Raw genomic sequence first — 12,601 nt, 5'->3', positions numbered from 1 at the left:
TAAAGCTAACTGCGAGCAAACAGGGGTGAACCTAACTCCGGAAACAAAGAAGTGACATTCTGTCATTCCACCGAACAGGGTCACCCCATCCCCAACCCCCCCCCCCAAAAAAAAAAAAAAAAAAAAAAGAAAAGAAGAAGATAGCACCTTGTTCACTTTTACATGTCTTTTGACTCCCCTTCCTCTTAAGGGGTTTCACTTCACTTACAGAAAAAAAGCAAAAATTCTGGGAAGCTAGAATATTGTTTGTGAGTCTCAAACTCAGTTTTGTTATTTGATTACCCAGAAAAAAATAGAATCATGTCTGCTTGTGTATAAAACTATGCAAGAAAAAATATAACATCAATACTTTGACTACTCTTTTAAAAATTTGTTTGTATTATTGTCCACATCTTTATGGAGTCATGTTGCCCATTTGTCATGGAGTTCACAAAGTAAGCAAGTGAGTCACAATTTGGTTGCTACATGGTACCTTATGGATACTGCAAATTTTATCCGGCTTTAGAATATTTCACTTATTTTAAAAATATAGCTGTTCTTATAATTTGTACACAGCATACAATACATAATAATGAAATTGGTAATGCATATTGCTTGCAATAACGGTTTTAAACTCACCTATACTTTAGAATTACAGTACCACCAGTTTCAGCATAACTAATCCAAATTCAAATAATTACATTGCTTTGTAACTCCACTACCTCCCCCAAAGTCAACCAAAGATCTTATCATATAATTAGACAACTACATGTAAGTCCTGTGTAGTTGAGGGCTCAAAACATTTGGACACTTGCAGGTCATGTTAACTGGCCAAACAGATTTTAGCTTGGATACATGTGGTTTCTTACCAATCAAAACATTGAAAATAGCAATTTTAAACTACCACCATTTCTGCTGTTACTGTTTTCGCTGCATATTTTTGAAAAGATCACTTCATAATGCCCCTGTTACATCTAACAAGATGTGAAAGTGACAGGTCAATCAAGAAGTCGTTTTCTGAAGTACACTGTAAATAGGTTAACATTTAAAATCTAAATTTTGCTTATTTGCAGCTTTTCTTGATTTTAATTTACATGTAATTTACTAGTCTCTTAAAAATAGCATCATGACGACACCCAAACATCGAGCTGGATTTAATCTTTCCTGTTTTCTATTTATGTCCTTGTCCTTGTCTGTTTTTGTATCTGTGGCACTGCAAACTCTGCAACTCATGTTAACCCTGAAAAAAGTCAAATGCCACAGATTAAATTAAAATTGATTAATTGTCATCAATATCAATAATTTATAAAACAAAACACTTAACTTGAGCTTGTTTAACTGAAGCCAAACCACTGGATGCAAAAGGATCCATTAGATATTTAACAGAGATGGATCAGTACAGACTATTTTTTTTACTGATAACTGCAAAGTCAACTAAATATTTTAATAAACTCAAAGCATCACTGCAAACCCTAACACCCCCTCTTACCGGTAATTAAAAGGTTTGGCCTTTAATCAACCCCCTCCCCCTCTCCCTCCCGCTAGCCCTTTTAGAACTTCCATTGACCTTACATGGGATGGATCTGAATATTTGGGTTTTCCTTGGTATAAGAACCTGTGAAAAATGTCTGTTTTGAAGCTATTGTTTTCCTGCTCCATGTTGTTTTGAGGCTCTTTGATGCCTTGTTTCACTGGTTCATACACTGAGGATGAGCTGGCCATGGATTTCTGCCATAACCACACATTGGAATTTGTGAGGAGTTTGTGAGGGGAGGTGACATTCAAACCATTTAACCTTCCACAGTGAGGATAGGGTATCTAGATATTTTCTGGTACAAGATCTAGGCATTTCATGAAAACATACTTTTAGTGAAATATTAATTATTTAAATTGTCTACTAATACATTGTAGTTGTTTTGAATGTCATTGAAGAGAGACAAACTAACTCCCGAGTTAGGATTTCGAGTTAGGATTTCGAGTTGGATTTTTGAGTTGGATTTTCGAGTTGGATTTTTGAGTTAGGATTACAAGTTGGATTTTCAAGTTGGATTTTCGAGTTAGATTTTTGAGTTAGGATTACGAGTTGGATTTTCGAGTTGGATTTCGAGTAAGGATTTCGTGTTGGATTTCGAGTTGGATTTTCGAGTTGGATTTTCGAGTTAGGATTTCGAGTTGGATTTTCGAGTTAGGATTTCGAGTTGGATTTTTTTTGACAAAGCAAAACCCATTACAATTATTGAAAGCTAACCATAAACAGGCTAACTGGAGTGCATAGTAGGCTAACCAAAGTGAATAGTAGGCTAACAGGAGTGTGTAGTAGGCTAACCGGAGTGCATAGTAAGCTAACTGGCGTGTATAGTAGGCTAACCGGAGTGCTTAGTACGGTAAGCAACTTGAAAATCCAACTCGAAATCTAACTCGAAATCCAACTCCAAAATCCAACTCGAAAATCCAACTCGAAATCCTAACTTGAAATCCAACTCGAAATCTTAACTCGAAATCCAACTCGAAATCCAACTGGAAAATCGAACTCGTAAATCCAACTCAAAATCCTAACTCGAAATCCAACTCAAAATCCTAACTCGGTGAATAGGCAACATCCATTGAGGAGTTGAATAATGAATGCAAATATTTCACAAAGTAAGAAGATCAGCAGCAACCAAATGCAGATTAAAGCAGCTGGGTAAAAAAAGAACGAAACTGAATAAAAACATATTTCAATTATAACTAATATAAACCAGATACCTGATTTACTTTGCTGTTGTCCACTTTGCACAGAGCATTCTATACCAAGTTCAACAAAACTTGACTGTGGCCAGTAGGTATTCTTCATTCATTGCGGCTTAATGGCAGAATATAACACTTCCTAAAAGAAGGATTGACATAATAATCTATTAAAAACCACCACACTGGCTCTAATTAATGGCCCTGTTTATAAAAAGAATTTATAAAAAATTCTGTCTTATTTAATAGATCTCATCAAATAAAATAATATTAGCCTCTTTCGTTTATACACTCAGTGTAGTGACCCTTCCTTCCTACAATGGGATATTTAGCTTTTCTACTTGGAGATTTCTTGTAAACTTACTTACAAGTATAGAAAAAACATTGCCATTGCAAAGATACACATTTTAAAAACACTGTCATAGTGATAGTCAATGTAAGTTTGCATACACAGCTGCATACAGTGTCTAAAATGGCATGAATTACTAGTAGAGCGAACAATTGTGTTTTATAAAATTACTCAAAATAATTAACTAAGATAGTTTTATGTGGAAATAAACTGAGTTTTTTTTTTGTTTCTGCTAAGGTGTGGTAAAAACGTGTCAACGCAAGAAATTCGCAACGTAACGATCTCTTAGCGTATTCGTCCACGACCCTAAAATAGTTCGTTCAAACGAATTCCAACAGCGAGTAAATAAGAATAAATAGATGAATTAAAAAACTAAAACACTAAGTTTAGCTGGGAGTTTAAATAAAAACATTAAGTCATTAACAGCTCATGAATTAATCGGAGGCGAAGCGGCCGCAGTTTTTCGTATTATTATCCAACCGCGTAGTACATGTGTAAGCATATAATTACAGATTTTCACAAAAAACATGGACTTAGTGTATTCAGTAAAGTCAAAGTTTGTTACCTCATATTTGAAGTCGGAGAATGCTTGTCAATTCACAGCAATTCAGCAGGGCAAAGCTTTCAACCAGCTCATGAATTAATCGGAGGCGAAGCGGCCGCAGTTTTTCGTATTATTATCCAACCGCGTAGTACATGTGTAAGCTATAAATTATAACTTACTCCAGCACCACCGACCTTTGAATTATCTGCGAAGGTCTATTTCAGACTTTTCCATCCGTGTATCTATTGACACTTCTTTTTTCCTTCACTTCAGTTAATTGCGTTTAGCTCAATTACTAGAGCTGGTCAGCCGCCGAAACGGTAGAAACTCGCTCGCTCTCCACCTGTGCCATTTTTTCGGATCTCCCCGTAAGCCCTTATCGTTTGCCATAACTTCCATGATGTGTAAAGCCTTTAGACGGGGTAGACCGAGAAATATTTACGTAGACATTTCTTTTTCCTGCTCGGTTTCTCCTTGTGCATCGTTCAGCTTTCAAACTGACCGGGTTGTTCACTTTGTCCTTCATGTAAATCTAAATGGACTGACCATTGAAAAGTACTTGCGCCCGCGGACCAATAGCAATGCTATCACTTGGTCAGCGGTCAACTTCACAAAAACACGCGACCTTGACCAGTTCTAAACCTGAGCCCGCGATATGGTCATGTGATACTGGTCAGCGGATACGTTGTTTTGACAGCTGTCAATTGACCATAAAATGGATATCCAATATCAAAGATCTTAGTCGATTACCTCACTCATTTCTGGTTAACGAAGGAGGCAGAAGATTGTCTCCCCTCCCCCCTCTGCTTGGGTTGCCTTGAGACTCCCCTCCCCCTCCCCGAGAGTCTGTAGGCGCGGCGGGCGTACGCACCAAATTTTTTCGGCCTCCTGGGTTTACATCAATTGTCTCGTACCCGCATTACCCATGGTGCTCCGCTCCGCGCGCTGGCGCGCGCTGAGGAGCTCCGCTATAATGCCACTGATCTATATCACCTGTTAAAAAAACTAAGGGAAAAAAATTGGCCCTGCTGGGTGTAAATCTGCCTTAAACTGAGAAAAGAGCTAGTCCGTTTATTGCTGTCCCTTTCTCTTGTGTTGTCCCACCCCTCTCTTCCTTTCTAACGGCCCATCTCTCCAAAACCCTACGACACGCCCGATTCAACTAATTCTAGCTTATGTTGCAAATAGCACTAGGGGCATTCTTCTTCTTATGAATTAAATTTCGGTCTATATGACTGAACAGTTAACTTGAGGAACAACAAAACATTCCTAGCGTGTTCTTCACTGCTTGTCTCACTTCCCTCATCTTCCAACAGTACAAAAACGGATTTAGAGTTGAGTTTAACATAAAAAGAGATATTGTAACTTCCCAAGCGAAGAAATAAAATTGCGTGTCTAATCCCATAATAGCAAATATAGATACGATAGCATACGGAAAATAACAAGCCACTAATGTTATTAGTATCCATAAGGCACTGGATACTGTCTTTCTGTATCGTGCTATATTCAGTGGCATTTCTCCTCCGTTCGGTTGTCCTTGGTGAACATGACCTTTTACTTGAGCTTGGCGATGGCGAAGCGTGAGAAAGATCATTGTGTAACATAAGGTAGATGACACTATACATAGAAATGTTGTTGTGCATATAATATACATAACTAAACGGACGCTGTACAAATATAGCAATGGAGTGATCATGTTGAAAAACCAAAAAATGGCAACAAACATTCGTGCGCGCCTTAACGTAACGACATGCCTGTATCTCAGCCCCAGCAGCAGAGCGAGAAGCCTGTCCACACTTATTGCAGTAATTGTCAACAACGACACTCCCCCCAAAACTACAATCATGTAATCAAAGGCGGCTTTAAGATAGTAACAACGGTTGGAGTGTTCTGGAGACGATAAAAGGGCAGCACGAAGAGGTTGTGCAATGAGTCCAACGCAGAGATCGGTGCTCGCAAGGCAACTTAACAAAAACTTCGATGGTGGATGAAGGGACGACACCTTTTGAAGTGCAAAAATGATCAGAACATTTCCCAGAAACGCAGTAATGGATAGAGTACTACTCAGTGCCGAGAAAAACATCTTTTCATGTTTTCCATATAGACCAGTCGTGCACATACTTGCCGTGTGGTTTTCATATTCACTTAAGTTCTCCATTTCGTTGTTCTTTTCCCAAGGTTGTTATCCTGTCTAGAAGACGTTTTCGACAGTAATCAATTGCCCAATCTTAAGGAACAAAACGCTACAGTTTAGTTGATGTTTTTTTTTTCTGATGGTTAGAAAGTAATAGTTTGTGAGAAAATACTGATTGTGCAAACAAAGTTGTACTAGCGGGTTTATTTTAAAAAAATTATATTAAAAGCCTTACCCGTTCTGCCGGTCGAAGTTCATACAGCCTTTCTAATGACTTCTCTCAACTACCACACTTGGTTTTCATGTCGATCCTGATTTTACATCAAATTTTGTTTCCTTATCGTGAATTCGTTTCACACAGAACACGCCCTGCGTTATTTGAGCAAGTCAGTTAAAACGACGACGGCTAGCAGCTGTCGTCGGAAAACTTTGCCAAATAATTGAAAATCATGGCACGATATCAATACACGTTATTCATTATTAAGAAAACTAAATGTAAACACAGCAAAAAATACAATTAAATTGAAATTAAAAACTGTCAGAAGTTTTAAACACTGTTTTCTGCCATCACACAATCAGACTCTCCAACATTGATTCAAGTGTTGGTTTCCAATGGATACCAATGGCTGGACTGAAATTAGGCCTCACGTACAGTTTTTTCATCAAGTGATAAATTTCTGTCAACTTCATTTTTGTGAAAAATAATGTTTTTCAGCAACTAAATAGAATAGATGGAGGTATACTGACACATAATGGCACATGCATACTGGGAAAAAAGCAATTCCGAGTGCTTACAACCGGAGTCGAACATATGTCTTTGCAATTGGTACTCTGTGATTGATGCTCTGCTACTGAGCAATAGACTTATACATGTGGTAGCGAGGCCATTAGACTAGGTTCATTTGACAAACATTCAATGTACTGCTAGGGTTTGAATGCTAGTGAAGCTGGAAGTGAAAGATGATATGTTTCAGTAAATTACACAGGCATACTTGGAAAAAATAACTTCATTACCTTCTCACTTTATTGACGAGCTCTTTTGCCATCGACATTGAAATTAAAGGAACTGTGTCACGGATTTTAGCCAAATTTAGGCATGGGAAATGACCGTCAAATTCGGTGAAAATATAAAAATAACCGCTTAAACCAGTGAAAGAACATTTCAATAACACAGCAAATATAAAAGAAGGTACGGATGGCCAAAAGTTAAGAAGATTGAAACGGATTGCGATTTAGATTTTAAAACATATTTGGGCTGAACAGTTTTCAAATTTAATCTTATTTGCTTGTAACGGGAGGCACATTTGGTTGAAATGAATTAAGCTATTTGTCATTTAGGGCCTGTTTACATGATTCCGGAATGACTTTCATTCCGGAACGAGTTCATTCCATCCCCATACATTTCTCTGTATCTGTTTGCATGATACCGAGACGAAAGTCAAGTCATTCCGGAATGAGTTCATTCCGGTTTTCATTCCGGAATGAAAGTTTCGTTCTGGAATGACATTTCATTCTGGTATCATGTAAACACAGAACCAATTTCGTTCCGAGATGAAACCGCAACTCGCGAAACCGCATACGGACTCCACAGTTTGAATTCAGAGCGAAAAACGTAAAAGCATTTACTGTTTAGCCCAAAGAAGCAGCTCTATGGTCAAATTACTCGTTAAAATTGCAGATACGGCCATTAATGGGCACAAAAACATGTTTGCGAGAAACATGCGCCACCTCGTTTTGATCTCGCGCGAAAACCACGCACGTGAAAATACCTTTGGTTGAACCGGCCGGTCGACTCTGTCATGTAAATGCAGAACGAACTTCATTCCGGAACGAGTTTCGTTCCAGAATGAAAGTCATTCCGGAATCATGTTAACAGGCCCTAAGATCCATAGAAATAATTTCTTTGCAAACATTAAGTTTTGCCAAATACGCGCTATGAAACTTAATGTTTGCAAAGAGATTATTTCTATGGATCTAAATGACAAATGTGTTTTGCTGGTTCCGATTATTATTCACACCGGTATTTTCCTTCACACTGACTTACGCGTTGGGAGGGAATATTGTTTATTTGCGCCCGTGTAGTGTCATTTGCGGCCCTACAAGGGAGTACATAAACAATAATCCCGAAAAAAGTCATATTACTATCATCATTATCAATATACAAGGCCTAATAACATTTAGATAGCTTACACATTTATTGAAGTTAACACTTTCAATAAAACAAGTACTTTGTCATTAATGTAAAATCGAGCCAAAGCATTATCATTGACAAAACTAAACGTCAATTCCGGCTTCCTGATTAATGTTTTGTAATTTCTCCGACTACAAAATACAATCTGACTAAAGGAGACAGTCGGTATAGCTATACAGCGAAAGTGAAACTGAATAAAATGTGTAGTTTGGACGTACGGCACAATATTGCGCTGAGAATTATCTTTGCTGTTTCAAATTTTAAGGATCTCACTTCCTTGAATGACGGAACTAGCGTTTTGTTTTCGCAAGAAGTGGCCGATAAAATGGCAGTTTTTACTCAAACTTGAAGTTTAAAGCCGGCGCAGCTTACTGTATAAATGGAGTGAAAATGATTACGAAATGCACAAACAACCACAAACTAGATCTTGATTTTGTCGATAAAGAAATGAATACTCGCCTTTAGAAGAACTTCAAGGCCTTTAATTCCACTTCTATTCTGTCTTCACATTTAAAACAATAAGTGAGCAGCCATTTCGATTTTACAGAGCGAATCTTTCACGTGTTCGTTCGTACAATGCTGCAAAATTATTTCGCGCGGGAAGTACACTCAACGATTCATCTTGCAGTGGATACCGCCCCCTGTGAGCGGGCCAGATGAGAGAAAACCGCCCACTCCCGGAACCAATCAGATCGCAGGATTTGGCACTAAACAATGTGTTATTAGTTAACGACTTCGTTTTAATTTTTTAGTTCGCGAAAAATAGAATTCGAAATTGCAGGAAATTGGCGTGCGGTTCATTTGTCGTTCAAATGCGTGTTTCTTGAAGAAAAAAAATTCCGGCCCTAAAATCAAAGGGAGCATCGAACTATGAATGAGAACAGTTCAGCGAAAATTAAAGCTAGCCTTTGAACTAAAGATTTCACATTTTAGACTCCCAACAATGTTCCCGGATGAAAAATATACTTTAGGACTTGGATAATTGTTGTTGTTTGAGCGATTCGTCTTCATTGAATCGATTTGGCCGATACTTTTCCTCTACTCTCAATCAGTTTTACCATAGAGCGGTTTTTAAATCTTTTATGTCACATCTTGAAAGTCGAGAAAAATCTTTGCATGTACTGTACCCAGTTGATTGTACTGCTACCTCAGCTTTATAAAGCTGTTTTCGAGTCAAACATTTTCTTAGAATCGCCGACCAAAATTCCCAGAAAAAGTTAACAACGCAGTACAAAAAAATCCATTCGATCATTTTACTCTATTCACATGCAATGAACTGTGCACCTCATTTCTTTTTTGGGCTCCTCCTTAGCATCTCACATTCATTTCCCACATTTTTACTAGGGTTTGTATGGCGGCCATGTATATATTACCTCTCGAAAGTCAAAAGTTCTCGAATTTCTGTTAAGGTGGATTTCCACTGTTGCGTTTTTGTTTACGCACGTTAACGCGCGTAAAAATTATAAACGTACATAAAATGAAATTTTACACGCGCGACTACGTGCGTCCAATTTACGTTGTCCAATTTCCAATGCCACGTTTTTTTCCAGGTATTTACGCACGTGACGCGCACGTTAACGCACGTAGCGATTTTGGGGGTTTTGAAAAAAGTTGAACCGAGTTCAACTTTTTTCGCGGCTGTCTGCGGTTACGCAACGATTTACCCAATCATACTTTTGGATTTCGTCACATGACACCACTTACCATGTGGAAAACCATTTTGTTTTAAATCGCCCATCGATTTACTTGGGAAAACATTCAGATGTAGAAACACTTCTCATCGAGAAAGTCTTAACATTTCAAGAAATAATCTATAGAACTGGCTACAGAACCAAATTACACGAACGCAGTAGTGAAAGAAAACGCCTCGCGTCAGGTCACGTAGGCTTTGAACCGGGAATCCGGGAAGGTCGCCTCAAATCTTCTTTTACTTGATGGTGTCTTTCGGAAGTATTTATAAAATGCCTCTTGGTGATATTCACGCATTTCTTTTTCTAGCGTGTGGTACAAAGTGTTTTCATGGCAGCCATGTTGGAAGAGTCAAACAACAAGATATTTGCATAAAAATGTTAATGATTTTTTCCCAAAGGAAAAACAACTTATTGTTTCACTTCTCCAATATGGCCGACAATCACGCACTCTATTCACCAACTTGATAATTCAGTATGGCGGGCATTTAAGGTGGATTTCCACTGTCGCGTTTTTGCTGACGCACGTTAACGTACGTAAAAATTGTAAACGTCTGTAAAACGCGCGCGATTACGTGCGTCGAATTTACGTTGTCCAATTTCCAATGCCACGTTTTTTTCTTGGTATTTACGTACGTTACACACACGTTTACGCACGTAGCAATCGCGAGTGTTTTCAAAAAAGTTGAACTGAGTTCAACTTTTTCCGCGGTTGACTGCGGTTACGCAGCGATTTACCCAATCAAACTTTTGGATTTTGTCACATGACACCACTTGCCATGTGGAAAACCATTTTTTTTAAATCGCCGTCGATTTACATGGGAAAACATTCAGATGTAGAAGCACTTCTCATCGAGAAACTCCGAACATTTCCAGCAATAATCTATAGAACTGACTACAGAACCAAATTACACGAACGCAGTAGTGAAAGAAAATGCCTGGCGTCAGGTTACGTAGGCTTTGAACCGGTAATCCGGGAAGGTCGCCTCAAATCTTTTTTTACTTGATGATTTCTTTCGGAAGTATTTAGAAAATGCCTCTTGGTCATATTCACGCATTTCTTTAACTAGCGTGTGGTACAAAGTACAACAGCCATGTGGGAAGAGTCAAACAACAAGATATTTGCATAAAAATGTTAATGATTTTTTCCCAAAGGAAAAACAATTTATTGTTTCACTCCTCCAATATGGCCGCCATTAACACACTCTATTCACCAACTTGATAATTCAGGAATGCGGGCATTTACGTTCGTTCAACGCACGTAAAAAAGAAACGCTTTCTGTTACTTTTTACGCGACAGTGGAAATTTGCCTACGTATCTTTTTTACGCACGTTTTACGTACGTAATTATTTACGCGACAGTGGAAATCCCCCTTTACGCACGTTCAACGCGCGTAAAAAGGAAACGCTTTTTGAGTCTAATGCTTGCGTGCGCTTTGCGCATGCGCATTAGACTCTTTGTTATATGAAAAAAGCTGTTAGCAATCCCAAGGGAATGGTTCGGGATCGATAATCGTTCGCTGTAATGTAGAAAACAATGATCAGCTGCAAGAACGGACTCCGTACGGACACGCACGATTAGTTTCAATCAGCGACACGTGTTCCCACGCATAATTAAAAGTTCTTTCTCAAGTCACGATTATTCAACACTTGAACAGGACGTAATAATTTTCCAGTTAAGACATTTGTAAGCTTTTTGTGAAAATAAATCTTCGTTTTCAGTTCAGTTAAGCACTTGTGTTTTCGTCTTGCTTAAAAAGCAAGACGTCTTTGAGAAAAAATATTTCGACGGCGACTCGCGTTTATTTACACAATGCGACCAAATATTTATTTTGTTTTAAAAAATAGAAAACTTTACCTCGTATTTTGTATTTAAGTCATTCGAATTTTGACCAATTTTTTCTTTACAGTGCAAACAAAAACCTTCAAAAATAAAAGATGTACATGGATAAATGTAAATCAAGTTACGCGACTAAATCAAAATGCGTTTGTTTGGCCGCTTTGCAGTATTACACTGTCCCGGCCTTTGCCATACACTGAAATCGAATTTCATGCTTTTACGACTCTCAGAGATCTTAAGTTCTTCTTACAGCTAGAAAAATCATAAAATGGTTACATTGATATGGAAGTGATGATTCGCGAAATTTGTACATCATGATAAACAGTCTTCGCTCCTGTGTATGGTAGCTCGATAATAATTGCCTAGTTTCCAGCGTTCAAAAGGTCATCATTATATTGACGTGAGCATTTACACCCGTTTTTAGGAAAATCTGTCACTAAGTGCTTACAGTACAATGGAGTAACAGTCACTATTTCAAGTGCTTTTATTGCAAAATCTGTTTCAAGAGTCATCATCAAAATGGTGAAAAATCTGAAAGAAAACGATGTGAAGTTCTTCAACCCTTGTTGTAATGAACATGCTCTTTGTAAATCGTCACGCAATCTTGTCCAAATGTTTAATCGTTTCTGCTTTTACGGACAATACGGAAGAAGTAACATCAACTCCTGTTCATACTTTAAATTTTGTGAAGCATATAACATTTATGACTGTTTCGTTTTCATCCATAATCATCCACGATGCCCCTAGCTTGCTATAAGCATTTTAAATTAAACTCCCGAACACAAACCTCTAACCAATTTTAACCGGCTTACGAAAACCGCGCAATCTGTATCACTATGCCATACGGCATTAGACTCATGTCACCCTTGGTGACCTATTTTTATTACTTTTTACGCGACAGTGGAAATTTTCCTACGTATCTTTTTTTACGCACGTTTTACGTACGTAAATATTTACGCGTCAGTGGAAATCCACCTTAATACAGAAATTGTTGCCGCGACGACAGCGTGCCCGCATTGTATTCTGGTTGCCAGTGTCCCTTTAACCATAACCTTAAACCGATTTCTGGAGTATGGCCGCCATGTTGGGGCGACGTCGTTGTCATCGCTAGTGTGCACGCGCCCGCGAACCATGCCGCTAGCCATGATGACC

The 12,601-nt window shown here is 38.3% G+C and overlaps 3 protein-coding genes across 3 annotated transcripts in view; 2 read left to right on the top strand and 1 right to left on the bottom strand.

The window, feature by feature from the left end:
* Positions 1–12,601, top strand: part of LOC144629091 (uncharacterized) — a 209,956-nt gene that overhangs the window by 190,388 nt on the left and 6,967 nt on the right. The gene's annotated exons all lie outside the window — the stretch shown is intronic.
* Positions 1–12,601, top strand: part of LOC144629195 (mediator of RNA polymerase II transcription subunit 20-like) — a 316,942-nt gene that overhangs the window by 300,162 nt on the left and 4,179 nt on the right. The window lies entirely within an intron of this gene.
* Positions 4,604–5,999, bottom strand: LOC144629133 (melanocortin receptor 4-like). Its single transcript, XM_078487333.1, has 2 exons — positions 5,966–5,999; positions 4,604–5,823 (listed from the first exon to the last, which is right to left on the bottom strand). Exon 2 carries the CDS (start codon positions 5,752–5,754, stop codon positions 4,840–4,842), a length of 915 nt encoding a protein of 304 aa, XP_078343459.1. The 5' UTR covers positions 5,755–5,823; positions 5,966–5,999; the 3' UTR covers positions 4,604–4,839.

The sequence above is a fragment of the Oculina patagonica genome, chromosome 10 (assembly GCF_052425735.1).
Source record: "Oculina patagonica isolate OP01 chromosome 10, crgOcupat, whole genome shotgun sequence".
NCBI lineage: Eukaryota > Metazoa > Cnidaria > Anthozoa > Scleractinia > Oculinidae > Oculina > Oculina patagonica.
This window is presented reverse-complemented; position numbering and strand designations above follow the sequence as displayed.